The sequence below is a fragment of the Erithacus rubecula genome (assembly GCF_903797595.1).
Source record: "Erithacus rubecula genome assembly, chromosome: 5".
In the NCBI taxonomy this organism is placed as follows: Eukaryota; Metazoa; Chordata; class Aves; order Passeriformes; family Muscicapidae; genus Erithacus; species Erithacus rubecula.
The window spans coordinates 7,354,542-7,376,298 of NC_136687.1; the positions used below are offsets into that span (position 1 = coordinate 7,354,542).

Here is a 21,757-nt window from a genome sequence, read left to right on the forward strand (position 1 = left end):
TTACAAGTTATGAGAGTTTCTTTATGGTGAAATTTATTTATTCAGACAATTGGTCATGGGCAACAGTGCTTTTCAGCTCAAACTGCATAGTACAGACAGTAAGAAAACAAGAATATTTGATTAAAAGTATTGTTACTTGCTTAACTAGCTCAGACATATTTCACGTTCAGTTGTCAACACACAGAGTCACCTCTGCTTAAGATGTACATTCAGTTTTTGTACTAAGTGATTTTATGAATTACTTACTGAATCTAATTTATAATTACTAATTACCTAAGGGGATTTACACATGCAATTATTTGAAAACACCTCTGAGAATAACTGAAGCTATTGGATCTCACTGCCAGAGCCTGAAGAAGCAGTTTCTGCACATCACAGCAACTCTACCTGATGCCATGAAATTGATAAATTGCCTCAACTGGCTGCACCAAATCTTCTCTGAGCTGCATCAGGGATGCCACAGGGACAGAAAAGATAGGAAAACCTCGGTTGAAGGGCAGGTACATCACACAATTTTTTATTTTCTTAATACATAAAACATTAACTAGGCAGGCTAGAATCAAAGCATTGGCCCATGTACCTTCCAAAAGCTGGCTATGAAATATTACCTTCAAGTGAAGTGAATAACAAGAGCCCCCTTTGACTTGGAAGAGGACCAGGATATCACTCTAAATAAATATACATTTTTTTCAATTGTTTAGCACAATTTAATGTTAATCTAGTGCTAAATTAGTGCAAATCTAGTCTTGCTGGAAGAAAAGAATAGGCCATGACTCCCAAGAAACTGAATTCATTAAGAAGGGCTGATCTGATCACTTGAAAGCAGATCAGTAGAAAACTAAACTTATGAACAAGGTAGATAAAAGACATTCCCAAAGTATAAACAGAACTACATTTACACAAAATTTGTTGAAGGGAAAAGCAAAAGTAAGCAGCACCCAGAGGTATTCAAAATTAGGATGATTACCCTAAAATCAGATAAACTCATATCTAAGAGGCAAAGTTCTGCATCTTTCATATGACAACCTGAGGGCTCTGCTTTATCATATTGTTACTTCAAGCTGTAATTCAATTTTAGTGTCCCATTCTCACTAGATATTTTGCTCAAGTTAAACAATTCTTTAGAAAAAGCTGCTAGAAATATCAGTTAAAACTCAAACGTTGGTGATGTTCAGAAGACTGAGACAGTGGGTATAAAGGAGTTAATTCAGCCTTTTTGCATCTGAATTACTCCTCAGGGTGATTATTTTACCCTCGAGGTTCACACATTAAAAACATGAATGCAAACTACCATAAAATAATGAAATCAATACAATTTCAGGTCACTCTACTTTTAGGAAAATATCTAAATTGTGCAGGAGTCTTGACCTGGAGACTTCTAAAAATGCCCTTTATGTGATATTTATCTACCCAGACAATAATTAAAAAGACAATGATCAGTGATGTAGCAACACAACCTTGCTACCTTTAGTCAAATCACCACAGGCAATAGAAATCAAGATACTGAGCACAAGAAACCCGAGGAGATGCCTAACAAAATCCTGGAAACTCTTAAGCCATAGTAACTGAATATTCATTATATAATATAAGCCCTACCAGAGCAATTCCTTTTCTCTGCTGGGAGATGACAAACAAGAACATTATAAATGTGGCCTGAAAACCCTGACTATCTTTCTCAAAAAAGCTATTCTGGCCAGTTTTGGTATTAAGAAGAACCTGTCACAAACATTTTTAATTCAATTTAAGATGATGAAGGGACTGGAGCACTGCTCCTGTGAGAAAAGTCAAAGAGCTGGGACTGTTCATCCTGAAGAAGAGAACAAGGACTCGTCAACATCTGTACATATGCAGAGAGAGAGCATAAAGGATGGAGACAAGCTTTTCCAGAGGCTCCCATGTCAGGACCAGAGGCAATGGACACAAACAAACATCAGAGGCTCCCTCTGAACACCTGGAAACACTTTTTTACTGTGAGGGTGACTGAGCACTGGCACAGCTTGCCCAGAGACAGTGGAATCTCCATCTTTGGAGATACACAAAAGCCATCTGGAGATGATTCTGGGCAATTAGCTCTAGATGTGCCTGTCTGAGCAGTGGGATTGGACCACTTGACTTCCAGAGATCCCTTTCAACCTCAGCCATTCTGTGACTGTCGCTCAGGTGAGGAAAAAAAATACATAAAGACAGAACACAAATATAATGATCCTCTCATATTTTCTCTGCAGACATGGCAAAATTAACAAGAAAATTATACCTACTAGTAGGACATAATTTGGCATTTAATTTTGCAGTTAAGTGTTATTAAAATTATAAAATACAATACTGTTATCCTGGAAAGTTATTTTCTTTCAGCCATCCCAACTAAATCAAAAAGTTACCTTAAAATGGATGCAATATCTTCTAGTCACTAAACAAAAAATCAGACAAGATACGAATTTTCTGAAACAGTAACTGGATTTCACCTTGAGGCAGTTACTACCATTAAGAACATTCTGGCACCAACAAGGATTGCATTTACAAAAGCTGTATGAAAGCACTCAAACCAAGTTTTGGTGAATCTCACTAAAAAGCTTTTCTAACAAATCTTTTCTTACAAATCTTTTCTTTTTATTTTTGGAAGCCATAATACCTTTACAATAACAATTCAGGATACCTGATGTTTTTCTCATGAGATAAAAGAACAAAGAGGAGAAAAACAGACTAAAACAACATGACCATTATTGTGAACATTCTCTACTATCAGGTTTATTTAAGTTTTTTCTCACAGAAGATCTGGGCTTCAGGAAAGGCCAGAAACTGGAAGAATCCTATACAAACTCTTAACTGATAGTTATGGCATTTCCATTCCCAGCTATCTCTAAAATTTTAAATATTTTTTAATGGAAAAAACAAAAGTACCTCTTCCAGAGAAAATACTACTACTGATGAAAATACCTTCAACTGATGAAAGCGGATTTACCAGCTCATTTCAGGAATTCCAAGAAGAGCATCCACAGAAGCAAGACTTACAGGAATGTGACTTATCATGCTTAGCAGTTAGCAGGAAAAATAAGAGACAAAGCTCCTCTAGGAGAAAAGTCACACTACAAACTAGCTACAGATGCTCCAGACTGTCTCCTGCAGAAGTGTCTTTCACTTCCTCGATGTGGGAAGCAGACAAGCCCCACTAGGCTAAAGTTAGCCTTTGAATAGCTTGGCAATAGCTCTTCCCTTAGAAAACGGGGGCAGCTCTCTGCAACTCTTGTATGCCTACATAACTGCAAATACTCTGACTATTTGCAAGTGGAGAAGACAGAAAAAGTCAATGTAGCTTTATTTTAAAGCTTTATGGTGTTGGAAAGTGAGGCTATTCAAGGTGTGCTGTATGACAGCAGCACACAGATGTTGAATAGAAGACTGGCAGAAGAAGCAACAGCCCTGGCTGCTCTCCCCATGAGCCAACATCTCCAAAGAAACCACCTGCAAAATTATTCAGTTCTTCATTCCTTCATCAACTCACAGGCACCTTCTGGAATCATCTACAACAATAACATATAAGAATAAACAGATAAACTCTGGACTTCTGTTACTTTCATTATGGAAAAGAAACCATAACCATCTCTTGAGAGAAAACCTTCTTTAGAGGCTTCTCTAAAAACAGCCTAAAATCTACCCAATCTCTTATGAAAAGGAAACTTGTCTGGATGCCTCAAAATGACATTTTAGAAGCCAAAGCAGACCAAAACCTAAATCAGCAAATGCAGCTATATTCCAGAGTCCAAGCTTCTGTGAAAAAAAAGTTATTTTCCCAGATGAATTTTCCCCACCAAAACTGATGATTCCTTATGCTCATCATAAAAAAGCCACCCACACCATGCACCCACACATAAACCTGCCAAGAAGACTCAGAATGAAACAGAATAGACACTTTTTCAAGGTGTATGGTCCAATAAATAACTATCAGTCACTGAACACGAAAAGTTAACTGTCAAAACCTGTCCTTCCTCAAAAGAAAAATTAGAGGGGGGGGGAAAGAAACAATCAGTCTTTTTATTTTCTGACTTGCTTAAAAAATGAAAAGAAAATACATTAACTTCACTGCCTCATTCAATAGCTTTAGTCACACCACATGTATTTAGGTTCTCTCTCGGATCTTTGTTCATGTTCTGCTTTTGACCTAAAGCAATTTCACTCAACATGGTTGAAAATGTGAGGGTTTTAACTGTGCTCTGTAAGAAGTTCATGAAACCACAGGCTTGGAAATGTTCATTTCCTCAATATGACAAAAGATTCTATTTCACTGATGAACTTCATTGAGTTACTGCTGCTAGGAGTAATCCCACTCCTCCCAATCCTCCACCCCCAGCCCTGCATACCTGGCTGGCTACCACTCAGTGGATGACTACAGCTCATCTGGCCTTTCACTGTCTAATTGATTTAATCAGCAAATGTGGGGGGAGAAGCTTTCCAAGGGACAGAAAGAAGAGTGGGAAAGAGTTCAGTTCTCCTTTCAAATGTCCAAACTGCTTTCTTCTAGGCTGAGTCAGCTCACAAGGGCTCTAACAAATGTCACAGCCAAAGCTGGAGGAGCAGTGGGAAAGAGGCCAGAAATGGTCACAGTGCTGTCACACTGGCTTAGATTGGTGTTGGGAGCTGGAAGGGAACTGGTTACAAAGGCAGAGCAATAGGCTGTCCAAAGAGATGGTGGAAACAACTTTTGCCAAATTTGAAGAATAGGTCATGAACAAGCCCTTGCACTTGCCTCCTGAGCACTGAGGGACAGGGAGCTAAGCCTGCCTTTCCAGTCAGGACCAGGGAGGCATCTGGAGTGCTGGGTCCAGCTCTGGACCCCCTAGAAAAGGAACAGCATGGACATAATGGAGATAGTTTATCCAAGGCTGATGATATTGGCCTAGAAACATCTGTCATGCTAGGACAGAAGTAGAGCAGTTCAGTCTGGAGAACAGAGTGGATCTTATCAATGTATATAAATATATAATGGGAAGGCAGAAAGAATACTCATAGAGACTTGGGGTGACACCTAGTTAGAGCAAAAGAGCCAGTAGATACAAGCTGAAATATGAGAGATTTCATCTAAACATCAGAAATTAGTGTTTTTACTCTAAAGGTGACTGAGCATTGTCACAGGCTGCTCAGAAAGGTTGTGGAGTCTCCATCTTTAGAGGAATTTGGAACCTGACCAGATATGATCCTGAGAAGCCAAGAGGCACAGACTAGACAATTTTAACAGGTCTCTTCCAACCTCACCCTCTGCTCAGTTCTGTGATGATCACAGCTACACATCATCTATCATGTACAAAAAGCTATGATAGTAGCACCCAAAGCCAGGTAATTCCTCACAAAGAATTCCTATATGCTTCATTAGTTATCTTTACAAAATCCTGAATGAATTCTTTAAACACATTGAAGGAACAGAAAGGAGGCTTGACATGATCCTGGTATAAATACTGTAACTGATTTAGTAAGAAATTATAGACAAAAATTAAATCACTGTCATACATTAAGAAGAGCATTCACCTACAAAAACAACTCATGTGTTTATGGCTCAGCTGTGTAGTCTCTCATGCTTAACCACACTCTTGTGCAAACTAATGCAGCTCAAACTGAGACGGGTCAGATGATTGAACAGCAAATTAGAAGAAACCCAAACATTTGCAAAAAGGCCACAGGATTGGAAATACATTCAGTCACATGCTTTCCCAACCTGCCCTGAACCAATATCCCAGCATGACACCAGCAATTAGCCTGCTGCTGAACACAGAGCTGTGACGTGACTCATAGGTCACCAAATCCTGGCAACTTGAGATCACAAGGCAGTAAACTGGCAGTTCAAAAGGGAATCATTCTTAAGCTTTTCTCCTCAATTTGTTAAATAGCATTATAACTTGCCTGGCACACAGATCTAATTCTCACACCATTCCCACTGGACATGCTATTCTTTACTTCTTAGTCTGAACTTCAGTGAACCTACTGGAACTGCTGAGAGTTTTCTTTTCAGGAGAGGTGCAGTTGGGTAACAGAGACAAAAGGTCTACAACATGCTAATTAATTCTTTTCCCTATGGATCTACTACTGTACTTTGATGGGCCTAGAGAGCAGCATAAAGCACCTGGATACTTAATTTTTCTTTTTGAATATTCATTCCATTAATCTATAACCAGAAATGTTGAAAGCTCATTTAAATATTATTATGAGGCTGCAGAGGGTGCTCCAACACCACTTAATAGACAGTTTCTATTCAATCCCCATATTCCTCAGCAAATCCCTCACTGAAACAATTAGGATTTCAAAATAATTTTGAAGGATGGTTAAGAATAGACTTCCCTTAACACCTTGATTTATCCAGAGAGAAAAGTAATCTGAATCACAAAAGAAATTCTCCTCCCCCCCACAAGCACAAGGTGTTATCAGTGGAAATAACATCAGGAATGCTGCCCTTCTCCATCACATTGCCTTTTTCCTGCACCTAATTGCTCCACATGGATCTAATGGACTGGGAAAAGCAGGCACATAGAGAAACACATTATGTAACATCATCCTCCATATTGCTTTTAAGTTGCTTAAGCAAATAACATCCCTAGAAGCAGCTTCTGCTGCTGTAAGAGTTTCTCCTTAAGAACAGCAGAACTTTCAGTTCTTTTTGTGATCACTCTGCTACTCAGCCCAGAATGCAGTGACTTGTGCAGGTTCTTTGCTTTACTGGAGAGGGGGCAGGAATCTACAAAGTAAGAGTACCTCTACTTGTGTATCCCAGATATTACTTTTTTATTTAGCTGTGCAGAAGTTTTATTTGCTGCCTTTCAAGTAAACAAAGTGCAAGTAAAGAAAAAAAGAAAAAGAAAAAATGCTTTTGGTTAAAGAGGAAAATACAAATTCTTGTTAATTAATAAATGAGTTTTTAAAATCTCATTACAGTAAGCACACAGTGAAAAATATTACAGTATCTGACAATACTGTCATTTCAATATATTAATTCTGAACCAGCTGATGAAAATTAAATAGAGGAAACATTTTCAAAGCATTAAATTTTTTTTAATGTTTAAATAGTGTAATTAGCTGATATTTTTACTCTACTGGTTCCAAGCCCAAAATTAACAAATTTTAGGTTTGACAATTCATACATGGAACTTGAAACAGAGAACTGATATGCCAAATTCACAGCACAGAATTCACCAAATACCTTCACAGCACTTTTTGGTAAGAACAGCTATCTCAAAGCACCATGCAGGTCAAGAATGGAAACCCTGCCCTTTGCACAGTTCACTGCCTTGCCTCACTACTTCTGGAGAGGTTTGCCTCCAACACATGCTATCTGTGCCTCTGCCACTGCAAGATTACTTGCATTAACATTTTATACAAAGTCTGCACCTTAATGTCACCTAAAAATAACTTTGGGTGAGGCTATTTTATGCTAAAGAACTGAATCAGAAGTCCAACTCTCAGTCCCACATGATTTCACCCAGGTTTCAGAGTGGCCTCTGCATTACAGAAATTAACACCTTCCACACTAAACAAAGAGCAATAGAAACAGTGCAGTTTGGATCGGGGTTTCATCTTACCAGTATTTATTTTATGAGCAGAGCATAAGACATGACCCCTAAAGACAGTGAAGATGCAACTCCATAGCTGGTACAAGGTAGTACAAAGACCATCTTGCCACCAAAACAGGAGTTTGTGTTGCCCCTCTCCCCATTTAAACTGGTAACTGAGTCTGTAAAACTATATTAACAAATCTAGGAAGTTTCCACCCGCCTAGAAAGATGATTCAATGCAAGACACAGCTACACAGTTTCCAACACCAACATCAGGGAGGTAAGAGGAGCACATGGCTGCAAGCTGAAAAACCAGCTGAACACCAGCCACATTTCTGCATTTTTGTTACTGTCCTAGTTGACTTAAAATACACAAGGGGAGTCCACAAACAATTCTTGATGAGAGTCAGGTATCCTGGACACTGGAGACAGGTGAATATGTCTCTCTTTGCTCTGAAGAGATCACTGCTGAACTAAAACATTTCACCATATCTTATTTTACAGAAGATTTCAGGCATTGCAATAGAAAAGTTGCCTAATAAGCAGTAAAAGAAAGGATAATTAACAGTGTGTAGTAACAGGGTTCAAGTAACCAGACTGCAACTGAGTAACTAAAATCCACATCCTATCATGAGTGTGTAGCAAACAGGTTCCAAGGTTAAGATTAGTCATTACTGATAAACTTTTTATCCAACACTGTAAAGCCTACTTACATCACAGGTACCAGTATTTAGCATCTAATTCCTGTTTTCAGTAGATCAGAACTTGATTTCACAAAAAGCAAACAAAATATAAAATCTGGAAGTCAAAGGCACCACCTCAGTTCAGGACTCACACTTCCAAATTACAGAACTGTTTTAGTGGAAGGAAACTTTCTTTTCCCCCTCAGAAGTTTTACAAGTCCATATACACTAGAAATGCTACCACAAGGGAGAGATGAGAAAGACAGAACTAACTGGAGGGATGGCTAGTGAGGCATCATTTTAACCATGACTAATTAACAGTTGAAAATCACCATTACCTATCTCCCATATGCTCTCATTTGTAAGCAAGAGTTGGACACTAAATCTAAACATATGGCAACAGTAAGTTGCACTCCAATCTTTGAATAGCAAAGTACATACAATCTGGTCTATTGCTTCAGCTGTAAAATGATATTGTAGGGTAACCTAAAAGGAAAATCATCTCATAAGAAGCACTAGATAGAAAGAAGTGGCAAATTAGGAATAAAATGCTTGAGAAACCTCCAAATAGAGCTTTTCTGGCTAGTTTGGCTGTTGACCTACATTTAGGGTACCAAATAACCTCTTCTCAACTTCATGCCTCAGTCCTCCATTTCAGAAATAAGAAGTATGACTATTTGTATTTGAAAGATGCACAGATGATACACAAGTTTTGGATCTCACACAACATGCAGGCACATGTGGATATATATAGAAAGAGAAATAACTATAAAAAGAACTGGAACCAACCTCTCAACATTTTACTGCTTGACCTGACTGATAACAAATAACTCTGGGCTTAAGCAAAAACTGTACTTATCTTTCCTATGGTAAAACTAATGTTTCCAGGAGAAAGGTTGCCACCTATTAACTCTTGAGAATTACTCATCAATTGTTCTTCATGAGTCTTACATAACATATGATTTCTAACAAAGTATGAATTTCTACCAGACACCTTTTTTTCTAAATTAATCAAAAAGCTAGTCAAGCTGTACAAATACACTGAACAAGTCAAATGACATTATAAAATGGACAACCTCATTGTTTCAAATGGGAAATAAAGACAAGGCACCTACAATTCACCAACATCGATTTGTTAACAACAGAACAGCAGATTGTATATCCATGAAGACAGATATACATACATTACACCAAGAAATTAAAAGAACATGTGTAATACAAAGCAAAACATGGTTTTAATGTTTTCATACTGAAAAGCACATTGTCTTTCTAAAGATTTCATTCATTTTTGGAAAAAATGCATCCCAGTTCCATATCTAAAAACACTTCAGAATTCAGAAGTAAGAGTTATTTTAGCATTAACTTATTGGTTTATTGTATTAGTCATACACAGGACTGTCTACTAGGAAACTGCCAAATAGTAACTCACAAATTTCAATAGAAAAAGAAATAAACCGAAAAACAGTTACAACCTCAGACTAGGCTTCCTGAAATAAACACTGTCAAAGGAAATAGTGTGGCCAATTAATTGAGAATATATAACTTTAAAAATAACTGGACAAAAAAAAAATAAAATTGTCAACTCTAAAATAAAGATAAATACCTAAATGCCCAATATAAAGCCTTGCTTCCCTGTCTCTTCTAGTGAGAGAAGTGAAGAGAAAAATGCCTACTGCCTTTCTACTTCAGTCCCTGTCTTCCTACTGTCACCACTACTATCAGGTTTAGTATTTGTCAAGTATCCTGACTGATTTCAAGAAGGAAAAAAATTTATAGCAGGTATGCAATTGTGCACAAAACCCCCCGAAAAATCTAGGTGGAAGTAATGCTAGGGAAACAGAAAATATTGGACACAAGGGTATGATAGAGCCTAGGGGAAAAAATTTAAAAGACATCAACAAAAATTTAAAAAAACAACAACAACAAAAAACACCCACAACAAAAACAAAAAAAACAAACCAGCAAAGCAAACAAAAAACAGCCACAAAAGACCAGTCTTACTGAAAATGAGAATACTTGCAATGGATAGCAGTGGATATAATATTCTCTTAAAATACACTTAGTTGCTTCAACAAAACCATTAACAAAGGAATTATCAAAATACAATAAAAATACCAAAGACTACATTGTACTAACTCCTCCTTATTCCATAAGGGCTTTTATCCATCTTGAACCATAAAATGACATCAATTCCATCAAAATATTTCTGTTGTTGACTGGATCAGATGTACTGGTTCAGCTTTACAAAAAATACTTAGAAAAAAATATTAAATGTTTAGCAATGCAGACATCCATTCTCTAGATATGCATCTTGAAAATAAAGTAAAAAGCAGGCAGTGCTTTGAGAGGATTTGGAGGGTTTTACAGAAGAATGCTGGTATGTTCTCATTTGTTTATTAAGAGCTCACAAACTTCAACAACTGGACCAAGACAGAAAATTTCTGCCTAGAGATTGGTGCTTACACAAGGAGAATTAGAGACAGTACTCTGAGAGCCCACACCACTCAAAAAAGTTTATTAGATGACAAACATCCCAAAGCCATTTACAGACAAACACTCAAGACCCCTTCAAGTCCAGCTCCTGTCTTGGGAGGAAACAATAACCTGAAAAAACCTGTGCTTTTGAACACCTGATTAACTTCAGAATTTCAGGAAATGTTTCCTACATTAAAGGCTACAAAGGAAGGTGAGAATTAGAAGAATGCAAAGCAGAAATGCAGAACACCCTGAGCATCCGGTTAGCTTAGCCTCAGCCACCTATAATTCCCAGAGATCAAAGTGCCACTTGATGACAGGAATTAACACATTCCAGCATAAACATCACCCTAATTTAAATTAACCTGTGTTCCATTTCAAAATAAAGAGCAGGCATTTTGAAAGAAAAGGAGTCATCCTCCCTTTTTCCTCTTTCAAACTACTTTTCTTACATTTCTTTGCCAAGTCTTTTCTTCAATCCCATCTTTTTCACCTGTCTCCTCCAGTTTCTTTTCCCCAATTTGCTTCTCTTTCATTCCTTCACCCAGAATGGTGTACCCAGTACTGATGTGATGCCCACTCTTACATTATTCATTCTGAGTGACTATCAAGTATGAGGAAAGACCCGACAAGAGAAGAAAAATACGCTTATGGTCTACTGAGCAAAGTAGAGGCACAATTCAGCTCCTTTTCAGGCATCACCTTTTTAGGGCATCTTATTCCTAAACAGTGTCAAAAGCAGTAACAGTGAGGGAGGAGAGGGTGGTGAATTAGGGGGACCACATGAAGGCCAGAAGCCTAAACAGTAAAAGCCCCAGACTACTGAAGTGACAAGCAGGAAAACTCTACAGCTGCAGAGCAGAACAGACAGACAGGATGTAGTAAGTCTGACTCACGTCATCAAAATGAATAAAGAAGAGCAAGACCTTGCAGTCACACCAGCAAAGTATGCTGAACCAGAAATGCTTAATATTTAAATTTTCCAAACATTCTATGTCCCAAATAAACTTATTCTTTGCTGTACCCTAAATCTAGACTTCTAGAAAATGCATTACAGCTTTTGCCACCCTCCTGTTTTCAAGCAGCAGGCAGCTGACACTGCCTCAAAGGAAAAGTGTATCCTATTACACTGAGCTGTCCACCAGAGCCGGGCTAAGTGCTCTGCTTTAGCTGACTTAGGGACAGCTCGAGTTTATAGGATTCAAGAGCCTCAGCTAGCATGGAATGCAGCAGTTCACTTCCTGAATGGGAACAGGGGGCATCTGGCCATTACACCACTGAGCCCAGCTTGTTATTAGAGATACAATAAATTGTTGGAACACTGTGTACTTTCAAGATGAAAACAAAGACTCAGCTGAGAAACAGGTAAGACAGACTTGAATTTAGCATCATCCTCCAGTAAAACAAGCAGGAGAAACTTGCTTTTTCACATGCACTAGGAAGGTAGGTCAGTCTTTAAATGTGAGCCAAATAAACATACACAGCCTTCAATTAATTTATTTTTAACACCAATATTTAAAAATAGTTTTACTGAATTAATTTAAGTCAATGTTGCCAGTATAACTGCCAGGAAAGTAGATCATCATAACTATTAAAGCAGTTAAATGAAGCACATCAACAGCATTTGCACTGCTTATTCCTCAGTTCAGCAAGAAAATGGTCTACTGTAGTCCAGTGCTGAGGATATTCTTAGTGGGAGTTTTTTGTCATTCTCCTAAAAAAGCCTAGGACAAATGTATTGTGATTTCTAAGGAGTAATTTTTTTCTAAATTCTGTAAAGTACTATCACATTGTGGGAGAAGAGCAACAGAATCTAAACATCCAAATCAGGTTTCCTAGAGAAATACCAGAAGATGTGTCTGCAGGAAAAGGGGCACATTAGGTCACACCACTGGCTGTTTGAAAAAACTTCTAAAGAAAATGTTTACTTCACTGGAATCAAACTCAGCTTTAAGCACTGAGAAGCCAGCAGTCATTATGGAGACCAGAAATATGAATGAATTGAAAAATTATTAGTAATTTAAAAGAAACAACTTCATGATCTTTTGAATTATAAGAGATTATATTATCTGCAGCTCAACAAATTCTTATGCTGCAGACCATCAAATTTTAAAAGGAGTCCAGAGGAAATACCAGCTTCTATTCATCTTTTTTGTCCCTAAGCATCTGTTATAAAGCAGAGAAAGAGATAACCACCAGACTAGATGCACCTTTGATCTGATCTATGATGATTCTGCTCACAGCAACCCGCATCAAAAAATAATTTCACAAGGTATAAATACATTTTACATCAGAGTAATTAAAAACAAACAAGCAGCTCTCTTAGACAATTGTAATCGTGGCCTCCTTCCCTTTTTCAGCTACAGGTAAACCAAGGCTAAGAAATAATATGACTGCAGGTAATTGTCTTGATTTAGCTGCACTGCTACAATACATCAGCAAAGAATTATTAGCTCCCACACTTGTGTTCAAACCACTAGATGGTGCTTTTAAAATGAAGCAATTCAATATGCAAAACTCTGAATAATGCATGATGATTTATAAGTTGCCTTCCTCAGGATTGTTATCAATAACACTGATTAATGTAGTTAAATAGCTGCAGCTTCTGATCAGAGAGGGGCAACAAGAATAATTACACAGATCAGTGAGATCAAACAGCTGATCATTAGAACAGTGACTTTTCAAAAATCCAGGAGCAGCTGCTTTCTCAAGTAAAAAAACTCTTCAATCTTCTGTCTTAAAGTCATTAGTTGCTAATATAAATATTACTCTAAATAATAAATTTTGTTCACAAACTGCTGTGCCCAAAGGTTTTGAATACTGTATGGCACCAGTCAAATGAAAATAAGTTATATAACATATATATGTAAGTCATAAATAGCATTTACATGTTCTTTCACTATTCATTGTAAGAACTTTTCCCAAGAATAAACTCACTCTAATTTTCTTCTCTGAAAAGCAAACCTTTCATTTCTAAGATATGGAAATCATAGCTAAAATAAGATGCTAGGTGCTTTCCATCTATCACTGGGAAATCATCCTTCCTTTTTCTTTCACTCCCCCAAAACTAGTTTCAATAGTTGCTTGGCAATTCCAGCAGTTTTGTCCTTTTTCATTTCTGACCATTTCCATCAATTCAAATGCTGCTCAAAATAATTCTGTCTTCCTGCATCTAATTCTACTGACCCAATTTTAAAATGCTTTTTGTATTAAGCACAGTTAACAGTGTACTTTTTTACTACCCTCCATTCTTCTAACAAACTTCTATTCATATTGAAAATTTTTTTCTACTTACAATTTTTTTCCGACAAAAAAATCCTGCAAGCGTGTTTCTCCTCTTCCTGTTAAAAAACCAAATCAGCTATTTCCTATTGTATTTCCCATCTTTTACACTTTTTAGAGCCAGCTCTGCCACTAAGCAACCCTGACAAGGCTGCTGAGAAAGATTAGTCTTTGTGAAGTTCTTGATGTTCAACATTCACCTAGGACTATTTTTTTTCTTTTTTCTTTAACACTTCTCCTTGTGCAAAGTAATACAGAACCTCCTAGAGGTTATTTGGCTATTTTTGAGTTTTGCCACTGGCTCTCACGTTTCTACTTTAGGTGACTGCTCTAGATTCACAAGGTATACTCTCTTCATCTCCCTTGCTTGTTCCAAGATAACCTTTTACTATCTATTAAGCATTTTTTTCTTAATTAGCATACCTTTGCTGTTCCAAGCCCTTTAACAATTATCAGCAGCAACAATTATTACTAGGTATGGCTTACTTTCATGCAAATACAGCTTAAAAGATCCTTTAAAAAGTAAGAAAAAGGCATCATGCACATAGAAACAAGCCTTTTCCAAGTACCTGCCATTCCTCTTATCCCTAAATGCTATTTTTGATCACAGAGCACCACTGCACACACACATTAACAGGCAGCAAGAACCTCTCCAAGATGTATCTGCTAATCCAGCTGCAGAAAGTAATTATCAGATTTAAGAAACCCATGAACAGTATTTGAGAACACAGGGGAAGAAAGTAACTACAACTCTCAGCATCTCCAGCACTCCCTGGGGAGAAGATGCACAGCCTCTGAAGGGTGAGAAGGAGCTGTGCTGAGTACCCACTTGTCACTAAGTGTGCACTCCCAGCTACAAATTGGGACCATTTCCATAAACCCAGCTTCACATCCCCATGGGAGTTAGACAGCCTTTTATTTAAAACAGGCACTGAGGGCACAGCTGCACTTCAGCAAGTCTTAGAGGAGAGGGGAGGTAAACTCACCTACAAAACCTCTAGAATATGCACATTTTGTGAGCATCCTTTAACTGAGGCAAAGCATTCACAAAGCAATAACTTTACTATGAATTTTGACTGAATTACAGGAACATAAGAAATTCTTCACCTTAACTGCTAGAAGTCCATATTTACTATGTGAAAGAAACTGATAGAAAAAAAATAATAAAAATACAAAATAAGCAATATTTTAAAAATAAAAATATGAAAAATAAACACATACTGAAGATGCATGTTTATTTTTCAGCCTGTTATGCTAAACAGATTAAAAACATTCAAGTTGTGGCTAGAGACTTTTTTTCCCAATCATACAAAACAGCTCTTTCACAATATCAATAAACATGAGCTCAATTCAAAGCAGGTACCTCTGTGAGCTAGTTACCCACGCATTTTTCAAGCTAGGCTTCAGACTTAAGCAGCAGCATTCACAGAAATTATTCTGAATTCTTTGGATATCAAATGCATTTCAAATCTTTGCAAAGCCAGTCCAGTTTGGTATTTTTGCTGGACTCTCAGATCTGCCTGGGAGCAGGTTCTGACCGGACACCTGTGGAATGCTCCAGCAGCAGATGGTGCAAGATCAGAAATTCCCTGAAGTGGCAGGGAACATTTCTATTATATCTGTGCATACAGACAAGTATCTTGATTTAGGTGGGATCATTCCTTTGTCTCTGGAAGGTGGATGCCTGGGAAACCTGCAGTGTCCTAAAGAGGTCAGAGAGTAACTATTGTTTCACCAATATGCTGCAATTCAGTAACACCACTGCTTCAAATTACCCCCCTGAAAAAGTGGTCAAAAGCAACACCATCCTCCCTCCAAACACTTAAAAATGCATTGAATCCACAGTCCCCAAAAGCAAAACATATTACAGGCAACATTTTAAAAATTAAACAACAATCAATGTGGCACAGGAGGCTGGAAACAAAATCTTGTCTCTGCTGTGTCTCCAATACATCAGTTAAAAGTCTGCCTCCTAGCAGCTCTACAGATCACGTCACTGCTATTTAATTCATTCTCTGGTTACCTCTACCTTTGGCATTTGATCTGGTTTATTCAAATCTGGCATATCAGCATACCTGAGGAACAGAGCTGGGCAGGAAGAGCACTGACTGAACAAGGATCCAGGGAAGTCGTGCTGTTCTCGTGACATGCTCACAGCATTAGTCAAGACTCTCCACTTCCTACACCCACATTTTCTCTCCCATTCTTGGTATGTTCAAACACATGCAGCAGTAACCAAGTAACTTGGCTCGATGCAGGTCCTGCATCTTGCAGTAACTGATGATTACCCTAAGAGTTTTGTGATTCTCCCTTGTTATGCACTCTCTTCTATTCTACTACCTTATCTTCACCATTTAGAAAGATGAAGCTGAATTAATTTACATATTCTGGGGCTGTGTTTTTTCAGGGATGAATTATGAAATAGTTCCCTTAGGATTAAGCTAAACCATATATTCAGGTTTCTGTGCAGGCTGTACTATGAATTTGCTGCACTCTGATGTCATCCCACCCCTCACCTCCAAAAGTATCTCTGAATGGCCATTAAAGCTCTGGCCAAATATCCAGTGGTATTTAAATCTGCTCCATGCAGCTGTCCTATTATATGGCAGTAGGACTTGGAATACTTCAGAAGAAGCATACTCCATCACTGGGAACAGCAAAACCTAACTGATAAAATGCACCTGGCACCCACAGCACCTAACAGAGGGTTACAAGTAACATAGATCCTGAGAGCCCCCACCCAAATAAATATTCAGGAAAGTCCTCTTCAAAATGCATTACATTCCAAACAGATCCTGGAAACCAATGACCTTACAAGAAGGAATCTTTGCAAACTCCTTTAAGTAGAAAAGCAAGCAATAGAACCAGGAAAGGTACAGTCCCTGTATGTGAGATCCTGTCTCACCTTCTATAAAAGAAGTGCTATTCAAACTTCTCTGTATTTAATGACACGATCCACACCCACTCAACAGGCACACCAGGAAAAATGCCTTCTTCTGAAGCTCTTACAATTCCCCAGCAAGCTATTCTGAATGCCAGAACAAAAATGATGTTGTAGGCTACTGAAACTAAGAAAAACTGTTGGCAAAGATATAAATATACAACAGAAAGCAGTGGTGCTGGTTTTAAACCAACAGCAATAATAGCTGTTCCTGATTTATGAGGCCCCGTGTCATGCAACAGGCTTGAAAGCTCCTTCACCCCAAAAAAGTCACACAGAACTTTAAGTATAGATTGTTTGATACAGACCCTGAATGCCAAACATAGACTTTACAGCTGAGATAGTATATTAAAAACAAGTTTTATCACAAAAAGATAAAATCTTCATTAGAGAGAAAAACAACGTGAAGTCTAATGAGTTTTGTTTAAAAAAAGTGACAAAAGATATATTCACAATGATTTATTCCGCATTTAAGATTAACAGTATGTCTTTTTGTTCAATAACTATTCTTCCCTTTAGTTTTTCCCTTGTATAAAACATACAAAAATAAGAAAATTCAATGAAAGTTATCTATAACTTGTTACTGCATTTTCAACTACTAAATCCATACATTATCTCCCTTGCAGCTATTAGCAGCAATAGCTGACAGCTATGTGTTTCTTAGCAGTACTCAAGAGTTATGACTGCATGTAAAATCCATAAAGCCAGCATAATATAAACTTTTATTTTGCAGCATCACTTCAGCCTTTTTTTTTCCCCACTGCAACACACTGGCCATAATTCGGCCAAAAGAACTGAGCACATAGGTTTACAAACTGAGAACCCACACCATTGCTGATAGCAAAGCATGGGAAAAAACAACCAAAATTAAATCAAATACTTCAGAAAGTGAGTAACTATACCGACTGCTGTGATGCCGGCACAAGAAAAAGATGCTATAGGTGTTCAAAAGCAGTAAAGTCCTTGATTTACGATCCGAACATCACATGCCAGGCAAGATCACTCTCCAGACAGTTGTTACTTAACTCGCGCCAGAAAATGATAATTCCATTGCAAAGCAAACTGCGATTCTTGGATTCCTTCCAAGAATTTCAGAGCGAGAAGGGCACAAAATACACACCTACAGAGCACCTTCCAATAAATCTCCTAACTTACGAAGTTTCCAGGCGTGCACACGCAGCGCTAACAGCACAACAAGAGCGCCCGAACATCTCGGCGGTCCGGGCTCCGCGCAGCGCGCCGGGAGCGCTGCCCGGGCTCGGCCGGGCACAGCCGCCAGCTCCGCAGCGCTCCGCGGGCTCCGCGGGGCCGGGCAGAGCCCCGAGCCCGCCCCGGGCCGCGCTCCCCCGGCTCGGAGCAGCCCCGCGGCTCCGGCTCTGCTTTGTCATCCCCCGCCGCAGCGGGCGCCGCGCTCCGCGCCGCCGGAGCCGCTCCCGCGCCCGCGCTCCGACCGCGGCCGGGGGCACCGCGCGAGCGCCCGCGGGCTGCGCTCCCCTCACGGCGCCTCCCGGCCGCGGAGCGACCCGCGGCTGCGCGCCGGGATCCGCCGGGAACCGCGTCCCGACTCCCACCCGCGGGGTGACGCCGGCCCCGGGCAGCGGCGGCTCCTCGCAACTTGCCTTGGGTTTGTACAGCCACTTTCTGAACCTGTTCATCATCACCGCGGCCGCAGACACCCCGCCGCCGCAGCCGCTGCCACGGGGGCTGCCGGCTCCCCACCCGCGCCGCTCAGAGGACCGAGGCGAGCCGTGCCCCTCGCTTGGAAGCCGTGCCCCTCTCCGGGTTGTGTGCTCCCGCTGCTGCTCCGCCGCCGCCTCCTCCCGCGGAGCGGCCGCCGGGCGCTCCCGTCAGCGCAGGAACCGTCCGGCGGCTCCGCGCGCTCCGCGCCGCCCCGACCGCCCCCAAAACATTGCGCGGCCGGCAGCAGCGCCACGCCACCGCGCATGCGCCACACCGCCCCCGCGCCCTCCCCTCCCCACCCAATCGGTGGCGGTCCAGGGCGGGCCCGCTCTGTCGCCCCGCCCACCCGGCTGCTCATTTGCGTAACACGCGGAGCGGGAGGGAGACTGCGTGCCGCGCTAGCCACGCCCCAGCGAACGCCTTGTTGCAGTGGATGCCGGGAGTTGTAGTTTTTCGCGAGCCGCGTTGCGCGCGTCCGCTCGGGGATCGCAGGCTCTACCTGCGCCCGCCAACGCTGCTCGTGCCCCAGAAACCGGCGGGTCCCCGACCGCTGGCTGCCCGTGAGTGGGAACACAGATTAGGAGCTAGTTCCTTGGCAACGGCCGCAAACAACCGCCTCCATCTTGTTTCTCCGCCCGTGTAGTTCCGGGTCCCCTGTCGCGCCGTTTCGCAAGACTGAGGCGGGCTCGCAGCAGGACTACAGCTCCCAGGAGCCCTCGCGCTCCTTGGCAACGCCGCTGCGGGGTCGCTGTGGCTGGAGGGGCCGCGCCGGGAGCCGGACCGCAGGAGCGCCGGGAGCGGGAGCGGCGGTGCGAGGCAGATGTGACCGTACGTGACACCTCCGGAATGAAAACCGGCTGCAATTCCCCATGTGCGAAAGTGGCGGGTGCCCTGGGCAGGCTCGTGACTCCTTAGTTCCTTTACTTTCGTACAATCACAGAATCGCAGACAGGTTTGCGTTGGGAGGAACCTTAAAGTTCCTGTATTTCCAGGCCTGGGCGGGGACGCCTTGCACTATCCCGGGTTGCTCAGAGCCCCATCCAGCCCTGAGCGCTGCAGGGCACCCACACATTCTCTGGGCAACCTCACCACCCTCCCAGGGAAGAATTTCTCCCCAATATCTAATCTAAACCTATCTCTCAGTGTTCATATTTATTAGGTGTTTACAATAGAAAACATCAAGGGGGCCTGTGTTACATTGTGGACAGGGCTGCTGGGCTTTGCTCCCTGAAATTTTGGGCAAGTAGCCAGCCTTGGTGTCTATTTGCTAACTCACCTCATAAACATAATACAACTTATTTGCAGAAAGTTTTGTACAATAAGTATTTAACTGTAAAGTTCTACAAGATAAGAGATAAAAAATACCGTGCCGTGTTAAGGAAAACACTTACAGTAGGTATGAACAACATTGAAATACATGAAAGTTAAAATTAGGGTCCTCGAAGTGAACATTTTTCATCTGATCTGTCTGAGTTTTGCAGGGAGGCTTTGTTCAGCTCTTTTTGGACACCTTTCATTAGAGGATATGCAATCACAGTTTCTTCTGGCCCGGGATCCTAGGAGCAGATGTAAAACCTGAAAGAACCTTTCAGGTCATTGAAAGCAATTCCTGCAATTGTGGCCACTCTTATCTTATGTAATTGCTTTCAAAAGATCTCCAAGCTCCACCATAAAATGAGGTTAAGTCAGGTTCTCACCTCCTTTAACTGAAATCTACAGCTGAAAAAGGAAGAAAAATTTTGCCATTTTAAACACAGGATAAATGTATATCATTTTTTTTACATTGTAACAGGAGTAGTTTTCTAATTGACTGTGTGGAAATAGGGTTGCATATCATACCAAAAACATTTTATTCCTGATGAGTATGTTTTAAAACATTGACAACAATAATAATAGCTTCTTTAATTAGAAGTGGGGTTCTTTCTATTAAGAAACCCTGTATGTTCAGAGATCTGAAGGCTACACATCTTAGTTTCAGACATTTCAGTTTTTGGGGTTAATGATTGTCATTTGAGGGGAGGGGTGGTTATTGGAGCATGAGAGCTCAAATTTCTTACTGGTATGCCAGAAGAAAAAAGCATTTGTTACTGGTAGAGCTGTTGGAGCCTGAATTATGGTTCAGTCTGGAGTACAGAGATATTTCTCCCTCACTTATCTGAAATTCCTTGGCAGGTTCTTACCTTACAAATGATTCTCAGAGTACTGGAGTAACAGTGATTCCTGTGCACAGTGGTGCCTTGTTCTGTATTTGCCATCCCTTGTCATGATCCAACCCTGTTTAGCTAGACTTCTTTTTTTATTTTTTATTTTTTTTAATTTGGACATTTTTATCTTGATCATAACAGGTACCTAAATGACTGTATTGAACATAATCACAGACAAACTGTTTTTTCAGTGCTTTGATATTAGTAATGAAAAGTGCTATTTAGGCAATTATTGAGTAAGATGGTGCTGAAAGGCAGAGCACAATACCACTGTGTCTGGAAATGTTATCATAATATTTAAAAGCAAGAGATGAATTGTGTTTACCACAGTGGGAATGAATCATCTGGATCAGGCATTCTTTTCTGAGGATGATATATAAAACACAAGAACTATTTTCAAAAATACATTTTTATTTTCACCATGGAAAGTTCCTTTTGTGCTATTTTTTTTTCCTATTACTAAATCAGATTAATGACTTTCAGGCCTGATAATTCTGTCGTTGGTCTTTCATACAACGTGTGTGTGTAGGGACAAATGCATTATAGTTCTTGTCATCTGAGCATTAAAATCAAGATAAGAAGTCCTACACATTCTCAGACATATGGGTAAGATTTCATTTGAAATAGAAAAATCCAGTCATTTCACAAGCAAAACATCAAACATAAACACTCAACTGCTGTGCCTTCAGAAAGCTTGGCAGTGGCCCAGACCACTGAAATGCAGTGATCATGGCCCAGCCTGCTGACCAACAGTCACTGCCTCCTTAGAATTCCCCTCTGTTCCTCTTCTTTTGTTGCTTTTGGAAAACAGGCTGTTGACAGCAACATGTGATGAGATTTAAATCAAAATTTTGCTTTCTGATGCATCTCACTGGGAAGAGCAGTGTGTTAAATAGGACCTGTATGCACACAGGCAAAAATCCATACTTTTCTCTATATAATCTTCAATTATATTTTGTC

The 21,757-nt window shown here is 40.2% G+C and overlaps 2 protein-coding genes across 5 annotated transcripts in view; one reads left to right on the forward strand and one right to left on the reverse strand.

Annotated features, from left to right (window-relative positions):
* The window catches only part of ZFYVE28 (zinc finger FYVE-type containing 28), a 140,844-nt gene extending 121,996 nt beyond the window's left edge, over positions 1-18,848 (reverse strand). For all 4 annotated transcript variants that reach the window (XM_079307011.1, XM_079307010.1, XM_079307009.1 and 1 more), the window contains exon 1: positions 18,533-18,848. In XM_079307011.1, the coding sequence (XP_079163137.1) occupies positions 18,533-18,571 (39 nt within the window). In that variant the 5' untranslated portion in view covers positions 18,572-18,848. The remainder of the gene's footprint in view (positions 1-18,532) is intronic.
* Positions 18,849-19,302: 454 nt separating this feature from the next.
* Positions 19,303-21,757, forward strand: part of CFAP99 (cilia and flagella associated protein 99) — a 52,654-nt gene continuing 50,199 nt past the window's right edge. Inside the window, exon 1 of the mRNA XM_079307417.1 lies at positions 19,303-19,421. The gene's annotated coding sequence lies outside the window, so the exon portion shown is untranslated. The remainder of the gene's footprint in view (positions 19,422-21,757) is intronic.